The sequence below is a fragment of the Artemia franciscana genome, chromosome 21 (genome assembly GCF_032884065.1).
Source record: "Artemia franciscana chromosome 21, ASM3288406v1, whole genome shotgun sequence".
In the NCBI taxonomy this organism is placed as follows: domain Eukaryota; kingdom Metazoa; phylum Arthropoda; class Branchiopoda; order Anostraca; family Artemiidae; genus Artemia; species Artemia franciscana.
In genome coordinates, this window is record NC_088883.1 from 1,512,083 (window position 1) to 1,532,261 (window position 20,179).

The 20,179-nt window shown below is 34.7% G+C and overlaps 1 protein-coding gene across 1 annotated transcript in view; it reads right to left on the reverse strand.

Moving 5' to 3' along the window:
* Positions 1–20,179, reverse strand: part of LOC136041001 (leukocyte elastase inhibitor-like) — a 75,817-nt gene that overhangs the window by 4,352 nt on the left and 51,286 nt on the right. Inside the window, exons 4-5 of the mRNA XM_065725494.1 lie at positions 12,200–12,366; positions 9,773–9,963 (exon numbers count right to left, since the gene is read on the reverse strand). Of these exons, the coding sequence (XP_065581566.1) occupies positions 9,780–9,963; positions 12,200–12,366 (351 nt within the window). The 3' untranslated portion in view covers positions 9,773–9,779. The remainder of the gene's footprint in view (positions 1–9,772; positions 9,964–12,199; positions 12,367–20,179) is intronic.

The window sequence follows — 20,179 nt, forward strand, 5'->3', positions numbered from 1 at the left end:
AAGATTTGTCTGTACGTATGGCAAACAAACCTCTTCAGGATTTGGGAATGCCTTCACCTAACCGTATCGCTGCTGTTTCGACATGTGTAGAATTAGATCGTGAACAAAGTTACAGTACGAGTGATCTATTGTCGTATGTACAAAATAACATTTCCAAGTTAACGTCGGAACAAAAAAAACATTTATGATACGATAGACCCAATTTCAGGACGTATACAACTACCTGCTGATTTCTGTAATTTAGTGACGTCCAGAAATGAATTGATTGAAAAAGTATTTCCGAATATTCTAAAAAATTATAAAAATAATAAATGGCTAAGTGAAAGAGCGATTCTCGCACCCAAAAATATAGACGTCCACGAAATCAACAATATTGTTTTGACCAAGATTCGAGACCAGGCAGTCCTTTACAAGTCAGTCGACACAGTTTTGGAACCAAATGAAGGGGTTAATTATCTATCTGAATTTTTAAATTCCATAGATCTTTCAGGGTTTCCACCACACGTGCTACAACTAAAAATAGGCGTACCAATAATACTTTTAAGAAATATCAACCCACCAAAGCTTTGCAATGGCACGCGACTTGCCGTAAAAAAAACAATGGAAAACCTAATAGAGGCCACAATCTTGACAGGGCCTTTTGAGGGTGAGGCTGTTCTTATTCCTCGCATTCCCATGATTTCAACGGATCTGCCTTTTCAATGTAAAATATTGCAATTCCCAATTCGATTAGCATTTGCAATCACCATTAACAAAGCTCAAGGTCAATCATTAGAAAAATGTGGTATAGATCTTAATACTGATTGTTTTTCCCATGTACAATTGTACGTTGCATGTTCGAGGGTCGGTAAACCTGACAATCTATTTATAAGCAGCGACAATTGGACAGCGAAGAATGTTGTATATTCGCAAGTTTTACGCAGTTAATTTGTATTGTATCTATCTATCTATCTATCTATATAAAAACGAGTTGTGTGTATGCATGTTTGTTTGTTTGTAAAAAGAGCGTTTGCATATGACTTCATTATTAGTACATACGGCTTTGTATATGCACGGACAATGGGAAAGCCAAGAATGTTGTATATTCGCAATTTTTACGTAGTTTAACTCCTGCAGACGAAATGAATGCTTGCCTGAAAAATTCTAATTTATGGGCACACGTAAAAATATTAAAATTAACTACAAATATGCGTGTCCGATTGCAAAACGATGACTCTGGTCAAACATTTTCAGATCAATTGCTGGCAATTGGAAACGGAAAGCTCCCAGTAGTGGGAAAGCCAAAAATGTTGTATATTCGCAATTTTTACGTAATTCGAAACACATATATAAATCTATCTATATTCACAGGTGGGACACAGGGACACAACTACAATGGCGCGTAACTAATATGGCGCGTAACGACTTACACGCGCGGGGGGGGGGGGGGCTTGGGGGGGCGCGAAGCGCCCCACCAACTAGGTGTTGGGGTGGCCCAACAGCTAGTATATATATATATATATATATATATATATATATATATATATATATATATATATATATATATATATATCATGAAAAGAGAAATCACCAATGCTACAGCACAAACACAAAAAAAAAAAAAAAAAAAAAAAAAAAAAAAAAAAAAAAAAAAAAAAAAAAAAAGAGAGACAGAAGGAGAAAAGGAAGACTGTTTTCCTAAATTAGTGATTAATATAGACCAGCACTTGAATGAGGCCTTAACCCTACTCATCCATACAATCACATAGGTCAAACAGCATAGCCACACACAATCAACCATAAAGAATAATCCATTATTTTTATAATTTTTTAGAATATTCGGAAATACTTTTTCAATCAATTCATTTTTGGACGTCACTAAATTACAGAAATCAGAAGGTAGTTGTATACGTCCTGAAATTGAGTCTACTGTTTGACCAGAGTCATCGTTTTGCAATCGGACACGCATATTTGTAGTTAATTTTAATATTTTTACATGTGCTCATAAATTAGAATTTTTTAGGCAAGCATTCATTTCGTCTGCAGGAGTTAAACTACGTAAAAATTGCGAATATACAACATTCTTGGCTTTCCCATTGTCTCTGCATATACAAAGCCGTATGTACTAATAATGACATCATATGCAAACGCTCTTTTTACAAAAAAACAAACATGCATACACACAACTCGTTTTTATATAGATAGATAGATAGATAGATACAATACAAATTAACTGCGTAAAACTTGCGAATATACAACATTCTTCGCTGTCCAATTGTCGCTGCATATAAATAGATTGTCAGGTTTACCGACCCTCGAACATGCAACGTACAATTGTCCATGGAAAAAACAATCAGTACTAAGATCTATACCACATTTTTCTAATGATTGACCTTGAGCTTTGTTAATGGTGATTGCAAATGCTAATCGAATTGGGAATTGCAATCTTTTAAATTGAAAAGGCAGATCCGTTGGAATCATAGGAATGCGAGGAATAAGAACAGCCTCACCCTCAAAAGGCCCTGTCAAGATTGTGGCCTCTATTAGGTTTTCCATTGTTTTTTTTACGACAAGTCGAGTGCCATTGCAAAGCTTTGGTGGGTTTATATTTCTTAAAAGTATTAATGGTACGCCTATTTTTAGTTGTAGCACGTGTGGTGGAAACCCTGAAAGATCTATGGAATTTAAAAATTCAGATGGATAATTAACCGCTTCATTTGGTTCCAAAACTGTGTCGACTGACTTGTAAAGGACTGCCTGGTCTCGAATATTGGTCAAAACAATATTGTTGATTTCGTGGACGTCTATATTTTTGGGTGCGAGAATCGCTCTTTCACTTAGCCATTTATTATTTTTATAATTTTTTAGAATATTCGGAAATACTTTTTCAATCAATTCATTTTTGGACGTCACTAAATTACAGAAATCAGCAGGTAGTTGTATACGTCCTGAAATTGAGTCTACTGGGAGCTTTCCGTTTCCAATTGTCAGCAATTGATCTGAAAATGTTTGACCAGAGTCATCGTTTTGCAATCGGACACGCATATTTGTAGTTAATTTTAATATTTTTACGTGTGCCCATAAATTAGAATTTTTCAGGCAAGCATTCATTTCGTCTGCAGGAGTTGATCTAGGTATTATAGGTAATGTTTGCCTGAAATCTCCCGCAAGCAATATTAATGTGCTGCCAAAGGGTTTCGACTTCCCTCTCAAATCTTTCAAGCATTGATCCAGAGCCTCGAGCGATTTTTTGTGTGCCATTGTGCACTCATCCAAAATAATAAGTTTGCATTGCTGCAATACTTTACCCATCCCAGATGATTTGGAAATATTGCACGTGGGAGTTTCTGTAGAATGCAAATTCAGAAGCAATTTCAAAGCGGAATGAGAAGTTCTTCCACCAGGCAGCAATGTTGCGGCTATTCCGGACGACGCAATTGCCAACGCTATATCATTTTTTGATCGAATTGATGCCAGAATCAGTTTTATCACAAATGTTTTACCAGTACCTCCTGGCGCATCCAAAAAGAAAATTTCTCCAACGTTGTTATCGACACAATGCATTATCGTATCATAAATGTCTTTTTGTTCCGACGTTAACTTGGAAATGTTATTTTGTACATACGACAATAGATCACTCGTACTGTAACTTTGTGCACGATCCAATTCTACACATGTCGAAACAGCAGCGATACGGTTAGGTGAAGGCATTCCCAAATCCTGAAGAGGTTTGTTTGCCATACGTACGCACAAAGCTTCTATAATAACTAAAGTGTAGTAATAAATTTCTGATGTAAAATCAAAAGTCATATCTGACGTCTCTAACTGTTTTCGATGGAGTATATCTTCGGACATTTTTGACTTATATTTTTCCCATAACTCTGTAGGAGCTGATGGAGAGTAAGTTGTTAAAATGATGCCAAACAATGCACGAATTTGACTTGGGGTTGACGTTTCGCACGCGTCATTGATGCAGTTATCCCAGTGTTGGTCATTCTCCAATAAATTGAGAGCTTGGCATGCACTACGGTAAGTGTCATGTATAGTACCGTTTACAGTTCTCAAATACTCAAAGGATGTCGGACCGGGTACATTCACCAAAAGCAGGCGTAGAAAGAAGCATTCATGTTGATTGGGGTGAACGGTGTAGAGTCTTCCTATCGTGGTATCTTTGAAGATGGTAGGTTGGCCGTCGACTGACTTACCCTGTTTTCGACGTTCAAATACTTTATTTTTAGTATTCCACGTGTAATACGAAGGCACTTCAGTATACAGCAGTTTTTTTGCAAAAGAATCATTTTTGCAAAGCGAAAAAAAAGCTGTTAATGTTGTATCACCGTCAAAGCAAAAATGACGACAACTAACTTAATGACGTCAGTCAACACAGAAACATGACGTCACCTGACAGAAAGACAGACACACAGACAGACAACTTATTTATATATATATATATATATATATATATATATATATATATATATATATATATATATATATATATATATATATCTATATATATAAAAATAAGTTGTCTGTGTGTGGATCTGTGGATCAGGTGACGTCATGTTTGTCCGCATATGACGTCTGAATTATTTCACACTAATATAAAAGAAGAAAAAAACTAAAAAAGGTAAAAACTACAAAAAAAACTAAAAAGAAAAAAAAACTAAAAAAGCTAAAAAACTAAAAAAAACTAAAAAAAGGTAAAAATCTAATAACTAAAAAAAAACTGAAAAAAATAAAAAAAGGCAAAAACTACAAAAAAATAAAAACTAATAAAAAAACTAAAAAAGCTAAGAAACTAAAAAAAACTAAAAAAAACTAAAAAAAGGTAAAAAACTAAAAAAAACTAAAAACTAAAAAAGAAAAAAACTAAAAAAAAGGAAAAAACTGAAAAATAAAAGAGAAAAAGAAAACTAAAAAAATATGAATAAATATATATAAAAATAAGTTGTTTGTGGGTTATGTCTGTCTGTCTGTCTGTCGAGTGACGTCGTGTTTGTCCGCATATGACGTCTGAATTATTTCACACTAATACAAAAGAAGAAAAAAAACTAAAAAAGGTAAAAACTACAAAAAAAACTAAAAAGAAAAAAACTAAAAAAGCTAAAAAACTAAAAAAACTAAAAAAAGGTAAAAAACTAAAAACTAAAAAAAACTGAAAAAACTAAAAAAAGGCAAAAACTAAAAAAAAAACTAAAAACTAATAAAAAACTAAAAAAGCTAAAAAACTAAAAAAACTAAAAAAAGGTAAAAAACAAAAAAAAAACTAAAAACTAAAAAAGAAAAAACTAAAAAAAAGGAAAAAACTGAAAAATAAGAGAAAAAGAAAACTAAAAAAATATTAATAAATATAAAAAAGTAAAAAAATGGTAAAAACTACAAAAAAACTAAAAACTAATAAAAAAACTAAAAAATCTAAAAATCTAAATAAACTAAAAAAGAAAAAAAAGAAAAAAGGAAAAAAATAAAGGAGAAAAACAAAACTAAAAAACGAATGTATATACAGACCGGGACACCGGGATACAAATGACGACCGGGACACAGGGAATATAAATGACGACCGGGACACAGGGACACAACTACAATGGGGACGCCGGGGGGCACAGGGGGATATAAATGACGACCGGGACACCGGGACACAAGGAATATAAATGACGCCCGGGACACTCAAAGAGAAATCACAGACTGGAACACCGGGACACAAATGACGACCGGGACACAGGGAATATAAATGACGACCGGGACACAGGGACATAACTACAAAGGGGGCGCCGGGGTGCACAGGGGGATATATAAATGACGATGGCGACTCAGGGAATGGTCGATTAGCAATCACCATCAACAAAGCTCAAGGGCAATCATTAGAATCATGAGGTATAGATCTGAATACGGATTGTTTTCCCATGGACCATTATATGTTGCATGTTCAAGAGTCGGTAAACCTGACAATCTATTTATATGCACAGACAATGGGACAGCAAAGAATGTTGTATATTCGCAAGTTTTACGTAGTTAAAAACATATATATATATATATATATATATATATATATATATATATATATATATATATATATATATATATATATATATATATGTATATATATATATATATATATATATATATATATATATATATATATATATATCTATCTATATTCACAGGTGGGACATAGGGACACAACTACAATGGCGCGTAACTAATATGGCGCGTAACGACTTACGCACGCGGGGGGGCTTGGGGAGGGGGGGGGGCGAAGTGCCCCCACCAACTAGGTGTTGGGGTGGCGCGAAGCGCCACCCCAACAGCTAGTATATATATATATAAGAATCTGAGGAACCTTAAATTGAACATTTGATACAAAAAAAATAACTGGAGAAGGAATTGGACATAGAATGGCTTTTGAAATTTAAGTTACCCTGCATAATATTTTTAGTATTTGGGAATGGTAATAGACTATTTAGAGTAAAAAGTACAGAGGCTCTCTCCAGGGAAGAAAAATTCTGATAACAAGCTTGCTGTAGTGTATATTTATAACTGAAACTAATTTTTAAGTTACTTACGTAATGTGATGGGCATTCCTTCATACTTTTCATTAATCTTTTATCTATATCCTGTTTTTTCAAACAAAATATAGCCAACAGATTGGCTTGATCACTTTTCGAATATTTTATTTGGCTCTCAAGAAAGTAAGGTGCTTCCGAATTTTTTTTCTTTTCAAAAATTAGCTGAATATCCATTTAACAATTATAGAAAAGTTGGAATATTCAACATTTGCTACTGGAGCAGTTTTCTTCTGTTTATCATGTTAAAATCCCAAAGGGCGTTGATAACAATCACCGAATCATAGTTCTTGAAATAAATTTCCCCCCGGATAATGTTTTTTTTTTTTAAATTGTCACTAATATTCTTCAGATTGTCCATTTTTACCACTTGAGGAAACTTTAAAAATAAATTTCTTAATGACAAAGCTCCTACTCTCTTCTCTAAAGCAGTAGAAGAAAGTCAAATCACTAGGCAAAAAAAAATCACCAAAAATAATCAAATTACTAAGGACGAAAACACTGCTTACGACACACTTCTATTCTTAGGCACAGCTAGCACCAGCTAATAAGCCTGCGCTTGCTTGTGATAGATGTCACTGAACTTCGGAGGTCGAAAGTCTTAAATAATCGCCTAATTTCAGAAATGTAGGTTTTAATTATTACTTATTTTTTGTTCTTTACTTGAATGAACAAGTTTGGTAAATCGCCACTAGATGGCACTCTCCTGCCTAAACAGTGACTTATCAAACCTTCTTCATAATGACTGATACGCAATTGTATATAATTTCATAAAACATCAAGTGAATCAAATAGTTAAACGAAGTTTTAAAACAAATGTCCTTATCAACCATTGCTCTTTTATGGATTGCCTGACTTTTTATGAAGGAATGCACCACCAAACGTTATTACTTCCTACGAAACTGGCAAGCGCAATATATAGTAGTACGATGCTTTTAAATCGATTTGCTATCTTAAAGTTTTTAATTTACAGTGATTTGGCCCTTTTGGTGATAAGAATGTAGTTTGGTATCACAAAATGTCAGAAAATGCCCCTTTCCCGTGGAACAGTCTTTTAAGCTACTTTAAAAGAACAATAGAACGTTTAATTTCTGTCCAAATGAACATAAACTTTCCCTATTTTCTAGGACCCTTAGTTCGATGCAATCGCCCATGGAGTCAAAAACAAATAGACTTCTCTGACATTCTGAATTTGATAATGTAGTATTCATCCAGATAACTTATATTTTGAGGGTATTTCGATTTTTTTTTGAAAATCAGGCAATTGTTGTGAGGCTCCTAGATTTTGAGGGATAACTTTAAACTTGATGAATTTTGTACATTTGAAATCTACACAAAAAGGCGATTCTTTTGAATTATTTGCTGTTTTTTTTTATAATCAAACTCCCTTTTCTAGTTATTGGCCCGAATTGGAACTTGCAGGCAGTTCATTTTTGGTAAGGCAAAACTTTGGCAGAAATGTTTGATTAGAAGATTTAAAGGATCAAGCGTGGTAAGTTAAAAAGAGGTAAGGCACTACTTCCAGAAGCATCAAAATGTCGAACAATGCCACTTTAATTACCCATAGGGAGCGCTAGAATTTAATGACCTTGCTAACAGTGACAAGCCATGTATTTTTTCTTTTTTTCTCAAGTTTACAGATTTTCTTAACCCAGTGCTAATTTTCTAATATAACAAAATATAGCAGCTAAACCTCATTTCGTTAAAAAAGTGCACATTTTAATATTAGGGGATAAATCAAAGAATGAAAGGAGAGAGCAAGAAGAGGAAAAAACAAAGGTGAAAAAAAAATTCCATCAGCTTGCTTTTAACACAAACCTACTTTTGTACTTGTAAAATGTATATGAAAGAGCAAATTTCCTCGAAAATTATATTTTCTATGGTTAACTTACCTCGCAAAATATTTGAAAAAACGGGTTAAAATGTTTGTGAAACATTTGCTGATCATCTCCTCATTCTCAGAAATAAGGTTCGAATAAAAAATTCTATAAGTTAAAAAGTTAAAAAATAAAAAAAAAAATTAATGTTTTTTTTTAAATATTTTTTTTTAAATAATTAAAAAAAATATAAGTTAAGTTAAAAAATAAAAATTAATTCTCATAGACATAAAGTTCGATTAAAAGACGAATTTTAAAGTTTTGTCATCGCTTTGCAATTTTTTGTACGTTTTTTTCTGCTCTCCTTTATTTTTAATGTATCAACGAAGAAAAATAATTTTGTTATCACTCCATAGCTGAGATTCAGCTCTATCCATCTACCGAACTAAACTTTAAAATCTGGCGTGCTTGGTTTTTCGAATTGAGAATATTATTATATTGAGTATTATTGAAAATTGTTCAAAAAGTGATAATATTCCCATTTTTTTAGGCTGTATTCAATCATTCTCAGTAGAAAGTCCAAGTTATATCGAAATTATATGACTAGTTGAATGGATCAGGAGATATATACCTTAAAGTGATTGATTAAGCAGGTATTTTATCCTCATATATTATATGGTGCTGACAGTAAGCCAGACCCTTTTTTGGGAGAGGGGAGACAAAGAGATCATTCATACAGGAAGAGTAGACGAACTAGAAAATAGTATACTTTAAGGCCATATATTTTTATAGGGGAGTGAGAGCAGGGTCGGAGTCAAGCCTTTGACACCCCTAGCCCCAAGCGATTAACAGGGATATCAAATAAATTTGGGGATAGTGGAAGCCCTGGACAGAAGGCAACTGATGAGTGATGATCCGAAAGTAATGCAAGAGAGAGGTGATACTGAGCTCACAGCTGCCATTCTTGGGAGACATCTGACATTTTATAATTGGCTACGGAATTCCTGTGTTGTTTTCAAACAAGTTTTCTGTGAATAGCTAGCGGAGCAGCAAAGTGCACTTGCCACTTTGACGATACATCATATCAGTTTAGTTTTTGTTAAGAAAAAAGTCACTCGGTGTTTTTTTGCGCCCCTCGGAATTCTGCACCGCTAGGCGTGGGCTTATGCGTAGATCCTGTCCTCAGTGGGAGTCAGAATCTTAATGGGATTCTGCTTAATCTTTTGCATGGAATTAACCATTTTAAGAGATAGGTATAGAGAGATAACGTGAGCAAGAGAGAGGGAAAGACAAAAAGAGAGACAGATAGAAAGGAAAATTGATTGAGGTGGATAACAGCTGGCATTTTTTTTGCTCTCGGACCTATCATAATTTTCCTCCCCCTGTAAATTCTGAAAAACTGATACATACCTTCAATCTAAGTTATGTCTGGTTGTACTACTCTACCCAGATACAGGGCAGTCCCAGTTGGATAATCCCACACTAGGAATATAAATGGATGGTCGACTTCAAAATATTTATCACCAAAAGCACCAATGTGATTGCTCATGTCTAAGCTGTTCCCTGATTCGGGCGAAGACTCGTGAATTCTTATCACTGTTCTAGAAAATAGAATATAATCATTTATCAATTCATTAACAAAATTCATTAATTAACATTCAATTGAAATCAATTAATTCATTTATTAACAATCAACTCATTAAGAAAAGCCAGTAAGGCTTTGAGAAATGCAAACAATAAATTAAATGAAAACGCAAAACAAAAGCAGACCAGGCAATAATATATCTTGTCTCTGAGATGAAGGAAATTTTGAGTTGTAGGAGTCTGGGAAGTTACGACTGGGGGGTTTGACAGTATTTTTCGATTGAAGTGTGAACAATTGAGAACGAATCTCCATAATTTTCTTCAAGCAATGATTACATGTAAAGTCAATATTGGGTTTCTTATTGTAATGTCGATATTGGGTTCCATCAATTTAATGTTGCGTTCACAGGTTTTGCAATATTTGATTAAGATATAAATTCAATCTTTCTTGCATTTCCAATTGCTTTTTGTCAGTGTCTTTTTTTTTGTTATTCTAATGCAATTTTATTATTTTTTTCGTTTTTTTAAGGTGTTTGAGCTGTGTTTGAAACACATAATGCGTTTCATAGGTTTTAATTTATTGATGTCTTTCCTATGTTTCTTAAAGCTAGCTATAAGAGAGTTAGCTTAGTATTTTTTATCAATTCATTCAAATTTAAAATCATTGAAAATTATGGAGCACAGGAGTCTTTCATTGTAAAGTGAATTACATAAACTATACAAAAGGAAAAAGAAAATTAAGTAAACAAGTTTTTCACTAATGCTCAAAGCCTTATTAGAAGTTGTGATACCAATTCACGGTAAGTCAGGAAGGGGGGGAACAATTTACTTTTCAAAAGCTGTGTTGAGGCAATTTAGTTGTTTTATAGTTTTTTAAATGAAAATACGAAAAAAGACCAATTTAAATGAAAATACTTGATTACGTCTTTTTCAAAATATAGAAGGGAGGAGTGTAAGGGGTATCAAAAGAAACTCTGGGGGGAGGGGTAACGATCAATCTTCCCGACATCCTCTCAAACTGAGGCGGCTACTAAGAAACCTCCTGTAGAAAACCACCGCTTTAAGAAAATAAACATAAATTCGCAAGATTCGGTGCATAAAGGCCTCATAGCATGAGGTGCATAAAAGCCTCATGATCGTAAGATGAGCAATATTTTGTATATTCGTCCGGGTTAGTCCACTAAATTGACTCAAGTTAGTCCTCGGGTTAGTCCACGTCAGCTTGCTTTCAGTCAAAGCTGCTGTGGATAGAATTTTGGAACAATGGGATGCTCTTAGTGGTTGTATACCAAATATGTACCCAGTCATGATGAATCTGATTATTAGGCAAAATCTTTTCTGAACTGCTAAAAAATAAAAATAGGCAAAATTAGTTTTATCTTTTAAAAATGCAGAGTGAATATCTAGATTGCAATAACCGTTTTGATAGAGAATATGATGAATTTTACGTTTACTGATTTGTTTATAAAATCTTACTTAAAATACAATAATTTTTTCTTTGTTCTTATAAACATATCTTCATTTAACATTCTTGTATAAACACCCTCAAATTAATTCAAGTTTTATTCAAGTTTTCTTTTGATTATTTGAAATGCCGACGAATTTTATTCATTCTTTTTAACATGTTCAGTAATTTTTTTAAATTGAGAGTGAAAATTTTTTGCTCAACTTTGTTTTTTGAGGGATGCCGTGTTAAAAATAAACAAAAGAACAAACTTTGGAACCAATGTTCTACCAACAGGGCAAAGTCAGATTTCAAAGAACTTTCATGGCATTACTAAATTGACTCAGGTTAGTATTCATAGAAGGTAATAATCAGATTGTCTTATAAATTTTTTCAACAACTTGGTGAAATTAAAAATTCTAAAAAAAACCTATATCTCCTAAGATATTGGAGTTACAAAAACTTCTTTAATTAATTTTAAAAGTATTTAGAGAGGCTTCGTTAGAAAGAGTTTAAAATGATTGTTTTCCAGTAGCAATCCTTGGAAAAGAACAAGAAGAAGAAGTGGCAAAAAATCCAGCTCTTGGACGAGCGTCTTCAAAAGACTACAAAACTATGAGGAAACATCAGAAGTTTTTAACAAACTTCAGTTTAAAATCTACTCATGATCTTTTGAATTGTATTGACCCTAGCCTGAATTCTGTATTTGCTCAACTCCAGACAGTAATAGCTTTTAGAGATAAAAAATTCTGAAAACTTGCAGAGAAGAGAAGAAAAGTGAATGAGAAGAGAGAGAGAGAGGTACTTACCTGTGAAATATTTCAGATACATGTAAGTGGTCATTAGGGTTAATTTCTTTGAAATTTGCACCATAATCATCAAAAATATTTGTCAATCCCAGTTCACGAAGAGCATCGATCATTTTTACTTCCACGTCAAGTTTTATCCTTGGAAGTCGAATGTTGACGTTCTCATCCTTAAATAAAAACAATTGTTATATATTACTGTTGTAGGTAAATTAATAAAGGTAAAAAAAGGTAAAGGATTAGACTTTACAGTCCCTACCAGCGGTGCTGATCTCCGTTTCTTGGCCCTTCAGCCAGGAAGTGCAAAGAGGGGTTGGGGGCCAGCCATCCTGTGCTTTCGCACATCCTTCCTGTTTACCTTCCCCAGATTTCTCCAGGTACCCATTTAGAGCCGGGTCAACTCTGGCTAAGCTTACAGAGTCACGCCACTGACCCCCGTCCCAAACTGAACGTAAATTAATGTACGAACGAAATTAAATAGCCATGTCAAGGTAATGGTTCTAATATCCACTAGTAGCACAATTGATTGATCTCTGCCCGGCAAAACAAAGCTCTGGATTCGATGCGACCTGGCACAAGGTTAGGTTAAAGGTTTCATACCTGTCCCTGTAAAAAACACCCTGCGATTGAAACTTCAACAAACATCGACAACCTTTACGCCATTAATGGCTTTGAGGGATCTTAATATTTCATCCATTAGTGTTAGCTTAAATATCCTGCGGAGTTTAGTTTAAGTATTGACCACGAATAAAAGATAAAAAATTATTAACACTTCAAATTTATCGTCAGATAAATACTATCTGGCACAATTTATTATCACATATTGATGGAGAGAGAGAGAGAGAGAGATACGTCATTAATAACTTTGAGGGACCTTAATTTTTCATCTAATTGAGTTAGTTTGAATATCCTGTGGAGTTTAGTTTAGGTATTGACCACGAATAAAAGATACAAAATTATTAAGATTTCAAATTTATTATAACTACTAAATGGCACAATTCGTGAGCACATACTGATGGGGAGAGAGAGAGAGAGAGATACGCCATTAAGGGCTTTGAGGGATCTTAATATTTCACCTAATAGTGTAAGTTTCAATATCCTTTGGAGTTTAGTTTAGGGATTGACCACGAATAAAATACCAAAAATTGTTAAGACTTCAAATTTATATAATGGTTGCAGCAGCACCTGCAACCTAGTGAAGAATAAAAATAGTGTTAGTTTCAATATCCTTTAGAGTTTAGTTTAGGGAATGACCACGAATAAAATACCAAAAATTGTTAAGACTTCAAATTTTTATAATGGTTGCAGCAGCACCTGCAACCTAGTGAAGAATAAAAATAGTGTTAGTTTCAATATCTTTTGGAGTTTAGTTTAGGGATTGACCACGAACAAAATACCAAAAATTGTTAAGACATCAAATTTATATAATGGTTGCAGCAACACCTGCAACCTAGTGAAGAATAAAAATAGTATTAGTTTCAATATCCTTTGGAGTTTAGTTTAGGGATTGACCACGAACAAAATACCAAAAATTGTTAAGACATCAAATTTATATAATGGTTGCAGCAACACCTGCAACCTAGTGAAGAATAAAAATAGTATTAGTTTCAATATCCTTTGGAGTTTAGTTTAGGGATTGACCACGAATAAAATACGAAAAATTGTTAAGACATCAAATTTATATCATGATTGCAGTCGCACCTACAACCTAGTAAAGAATAAAAATAGTGTTAGTTTCAATATCCTTTGGAGTTTAGCTTAGGGATTGACCACTAATAAAACACCAACAAGAGCTAAGAGCTCATATGGCACTTGTGACGAGGCGAGAAGAGCTAAGAGCCAAGAGATCATATGGTATGAGCTCTAACAAAATTCTATGAATCAATAGATTGATTTAAAAATGAAAATAAGAGGCATAATGCCGGTCAGGATTTAAAATAAGAGCTCTGAGTCACGATGTCCTTCTAAATATCCAAATTCATTAAGATCCGATCACCCACTCGTAAGTTATAAATACCTAATGTTTTCTAATTTTTCCTCTCCCTTTAGCCCCCCAGATTGTCGAATCTGGGAAAACGACTTTATCAAGTCAAATTGTGCAGCTCCCTGACACGCCTACCAATTTTCATCGCCCTAGCACGTCCAGAAGAACCAAACTCGCCAAATCACTGAACCCCTCCCCCCAACTCCTCCAAAGAGAGCGAATCCAGTAAGATTCTGTCAATCATGTATCAAGGATATTTGTTTATTCTATCCACCAAGCTTCATCCCGATTCCTACACTCAAAGTGTTTTTCCAAGATTTCCCCCTCCAACTCCCCTCAATGTCAAAAGATCTGGTCGGGGTTTGAAATAAGAACTCTGAGACATGAATTCCTTCTAAAAATCAAATTTCATTAAGATCCGATTATCTATTCGCAAGATAAAAATACCCAATTTTCACGTTTTCCAAGAATTTTGGTTTCGCCCTCCAACTCCCCCCAATGTCACAAGATCTAGTCGGACTTTAAAATTAGAACTTTAAAGCACAAGATCCTTCTAAATATCAAATTTAATTAAGATCTGGTCACCCTTTCGTAAGTCAAACAAGGACAAATGACGGGAGACAGAATGCATTGGACTTGTATGATTTGCGCCAAATATGTGTACATCAGGGGGTGGGGGTAAGGTTAGGTTTTTAACCCATTTCTGAGATATATTCTCTCCCCCCCTCTAATTTGCAAATATATAGCCCAAATTATACTATTGTATAAACTAAAGTATTATATTTACATCATGTTTTGGTGTATTTCATTATGATTAACGTAACTACACTTCTTGAGCATGTTAGGTATAATACATAAGTACCAGTAATTTTCTTTCAAAAGGCCACAGACTAATAGAACCAATTTTCGTTGTTTTTAAGTTAATCACCCCCCCCCCTAAAAAACGAATCAAGAGCCTGTGTATGTACCTGCAGTCCTTTGAGTCTGCAAGGCTATCGAAATATTCAACACCCGACTTTAGAATAATATCAAAAATGATTACCTTGCCCTTTTGAATTATCAATACCGTTCTTTATAGGTAGGACTTTTTTCATACATTTCAGTTACAATTTTATCCTTATCTTTTGACATAGATTCTTTGAATGACCTGCTCATCATATTCATGGAAAATGTTTTAAATACGTATTTAAATTGCGCATTTGAAAAGGCGGCCTTTGAAACAGGTGAGCAATAACTGGGGTCCGCGTTGTCTGTGCCCAAAGGACATGGGAACTAATTAAAAGTCAATAGCTAAGTTCATGAATTTAAAATCATCATTGATGACCGTCACAGTGTAAAAATATTTTCCCTTTACTGTGCTGACTGCATAGATGACTGGAACAGTTACATCCGCAGGACTTTACTTCTTAGGGAATTCCAATTTCGTCAGCAATAGTTACAGCTTAGGGGTATAAGCCTAGAGAAGGAAACATTTTAAGAAAACATTTCATAATACGCACAATAGCTGTAGCTAACACCTTTTGCATGGATCCCCCCTATACTTTACCACCAACCCACCTTCCCCTAAAAAGCAAATATATAGTCCAAATTATATAAAACCAATGCATTCTGTCACCCATCACTTGTTTTCCGGTTCTTCTTTTAAACAGTTAATTCAATTAATAAGTACAAGGTATGAAACAAGAGAGACACATTGGGAGAATAGAGGGGAAATATATAATTTCGACTGTATATTTACACATTAAGAGGGGGGGGGGGTAAAATATAGGGAGTTCCAAGCAAAATCTGTTTGCTACAATTGTTATGCATATTGTATTCTTATCATGCTTCCTTCTCAAACATGTTTCCTTCTTAACTTGTAAGTTAAAAATACCTCATTTTTCTAATCTTTCAGAATCATCCCTCGCCCCCACTCCCCCAAAGAGAGCGGATCCGTCCTGGTTATGTCAATCACGTATCTAGGACTTGTGCTTATTTTTCCCACCAAGTTTCATCCCGATCCCTCCACTCTAAGTGTTTTCAAAATTTTAGGTCCCCCCCTCAATTCCCCCCAATGTCACCGGATCCAGTCAGGATTAAAAATAAGAGCTCTGAGACACGCTATACTTCCAAACTTCAAATTTCATTAAGATCCGATCACTCCTTCGTAAGTTAAAAATACCTGATTTTTCTAATTTGTGTAGAATTAACCCTCCCCAACTCCCCCAAAGAGAACGGATCCGTTGCGGTTATGTCAATCACGTATCTGGGACTTGCGCTTATTTTTCCCATCAAGTTTCATCCCGATCCCTCCACTCTAAGTGTTTTCCAAGATTTTAGGTTTCCCCCCTCCAATTCCCCCCAATGTCATCAGATCCGGTCGGGATGTAAAATAAAAGCTCTGAGACACAATATCATTCCAAACATCAAATTTCATTAAGATCCAATCACCCGCTCATAAGTTAAAAATACTTCATTTTTTCTATTTTTTCCGAATTAACCGGCCCCCCACTCCCTCCCAGATTGTCAAATCGGAAAAACCACTATTTCTAATTTAATCTGGCCCGGTCCCTGATACGCTTGCCAAATTTCATCGTCCTAGCTTACCTGGAAGTGCCTAAAATAGCAAAACCAAGACTATAGGTTTCCCCCTCCAACTCCCCCCAATGTCATCAGATCTGGTCGGGATTAAAATAGGAGCTCTGAGTTACAATATCATTCCAAACATCAAATTTCATTAAGATCCAATTACCCGCTCAGAAGTTAAAAATACTTCATTTTTTCTATTTTTTTGCGAATTAACCGGCCCCCCACTCCCCCCAGATGGTCAAATCGGGAATACGCTTGCCAAATTTCATCGTCCTAGCTTACCTGGAAGTGCCTAAAGTAGCAAAACCGGGACCGACAGACAGACAGACAGACCGACAGACAGACAGACCGACAGAATTGGCGATTGCTATATGTCACTTGGTTAATACCAAGTGCCATAAAAATGGTTAAGACATCAAATTTATATAACGGTCGCAGCAGCACCTGCAACCTAGTGAAGAATAAAAATAGTGTTAGTTTCAATATCCTTTGGAGTTTAGTTTAGGGATTGACCACGAATAAAATACCAAAAATTGTTAAGACATCAAATTTATATCATGATTGCAGCCGCACCTGCAACCTAGTAAAGAATAAAAGCTAAGATCACCCTCTAATATTGTTTGTAGTTAATTTAAAGCTGAAATTTAGGAAGGGTAATTATCTCCCGAGCAGGTATGAAGTTCACGGAGTATGATGCTAGCATCGAGTATGATGCTATGAGAGGAACTTTCCAAGAGTGGTTGGGTTTGAAACTCGTGAGCTTAGAATTTGAGAACATAGAAGATGAATAGGATGTCGAAGGAACAAATTTTGCCAAGTAGAAGAGAAGGAAATTAGAGAAGTAGCTAAGAATATTAGTAAAAACATTTTATCCTTGTAGAGGAGAGAATGGGTTTCTAGAGACAGATCTAACAGGATTTGATAATCATTAGAGTCTATAGTGATGCTAGTGTGGTGAATGAGTTTTCAGTGTATGGTCGTCGTAAAGTTAAAGATAAGAGACTGAAAACTACAAACATGGCTTTTAGAAAAAGGAAAATTACCTAGTGATTTCGCAAAGTTTTTGACTGAACCACGTCAAAAACCAGTTTGTTTGTTTTTGTGAGGCTGATTTGGATGGACAACATCTTTCTGTTTACCCCAGTAGAACCTACTGACAGAGACAGTAGTGACTCAAAAGAATCCTGAATAAAACTACAGGAACAAATGGACGAGGTCCCAGGTTGAAATCGAATATTTTTGTGGGGGGATTTTAATACCCAAATTGGTACAAAAAGGAATGGACGATATCCTAGGCTCAGTAAAATTGGTGAAGGAAGGACAAAATCAATGACAATAGATTGCTACAATTTTGTGGGTACAATATCCTGGTTGCAATCAACATGGTGTTTGATCAGAAAATGGTCCATAAATTAACATGGTACTTAAATGGTATTAAGATGGTCGACTTTAGAGATTAACTAATTGTGAATTGAAGACTGTAATCAATTCATACGGGATACTAGGGTATACAGGAGTACCGTCATTGATGTTAAAATAAAGCTCACCATCCACTAGTCCTTAGAGGTTTTTTTTTTTAAGCTGAACTATTGGAAAGGTTTCTAGCTTAAAGGTAGTTATGACGTTAATATATCCCAGGATAAGAATTTGATAGGAACTGTCTAAGCGCAATTAGATATGAAACTGGAATTCATCACTTGGCGATGTGGAAAATGAATTGGATCATTTTAGGAAATCTGTGAAGTAGCAGAAGATGCCTTAGGCAGTAAAGTTAAAACCCTATCTAGGAATATTAGTGAAAATACTTATAGCTTGGTAGAAAACAGAAATAGCTTTCTGAATTATGGATCTTCCAAGATTATCAGGAGAGTAAATAATTACCGAGTATCGGAATTTGCAGTAGTCAGGTTTAGGCTTCCCATTGATTTTGACATCTTGTTAAACCGCGAGGAAATGCCATTCGCCCCTGCATAAAATTTATCATGGAAAACTCCCGCAGGAAACTTTCATCCACTTGGAAAATTATCCCCGCGGGAGATACCCCCTGCAGAAATTTTTCTCTCCCGAAACTTTCCATATTCTCAATAGCAAATACTATATGTAAATAATGGGCAAATTGCATAGCATATGGCCCCTCCTCCAGGGTCCGTGGCAGGTCATATCATGCCCATGGGCCTAGTTATTAAAATTTTCAGCTATGCTGAAGCAAATAGATATCTCAAAATTTTGATCAGATGTCTTTTGTAAATAAAGGGACGTGGGAAGGGCGTTGGACACTAGAACTTATCATTTCCGTTCAAACGAACCCTGTCCTGATCTTATAGGACAACTGATTCGATATGACTACCTCTTGGAAAAGGAAATAAATAAGTAAAATGAAAAAAAAAATATTCATCCGTTAGGAGCTTGAAACCTCAATAGAAGGGTTTTATGTTATCCTGTACCTAATGATGGGATTTTCTTTAAAAATCACCTGATTTTTGGGGGGTAGTTTCCCCCATTTTTCAGGAATTAGACATATTTTCTCAAGCATGTAGCTTTTGATGGGTAAGGTGAAAATTAAGGAATTTTATATATTTGGAATCAACATAAAAATGAATTATTTTTATCTATTAGTTTCTTACTTACAGTTTGTTACCACAAACTATTTGATAATCTAAGTATTATTTTCAAGGCAGAAATAGTCTTTTACGTATTGAAGTTGGTATTCAATATAGGGTACGTGGGTAAATATCATTCAAGATTAGGCCAAGGTGGCAAAATTTGATTTTAAAAATGTTAGGAATGGCATAACTTCGCCACCTGAAAGCCCTGCACCTATTTTAATTTTAAAGATGGAAAAAATTAAGTGGTCAAGCTTCAATTATACAGTAAGACATATCGGTACTTGAATGAAATGCTAAGGGGTATAATATTCTTCTAATGTATTTTCTGACGCTCAATCCTAATGAAATATATCTAAGTAGGGTCAAAATATAATGCTTTAGAAAAAAATTTAGGCTATATATTTGCACATTAGGGGGGTGGGGGTAAAATATAGCCGGGTCTACATGCTTGATGTGTTAGGTGCAATTATTCTGCATATTACGTAGTAAGAATTGTTTTCTGACTTCAAATTGTCCAAATACTTTACTCTCACCCCCTCCCCCTAATGTACAAATATTAGCCCAAATTATGTATTTTCCAATTATTTTGTCACTTGTCTTTGTTGTGTCTCACGCTAAGCTGTAAGAAACTAACAAAAAACCGGTTCTGCATTGCGTAAATGAATGAACAACCTGAGCGGTATGGGGCATTTCATACAAGTACCGATATATCTTTCAAAATTAGAAAATATGCTAAAAATTGATAGGAATGAGTTTTGGCGCGTATAGTCTTGCGTTCATATGTTCATATGGGACATGTTAATGATTAAATAAAAAAAAAAACAA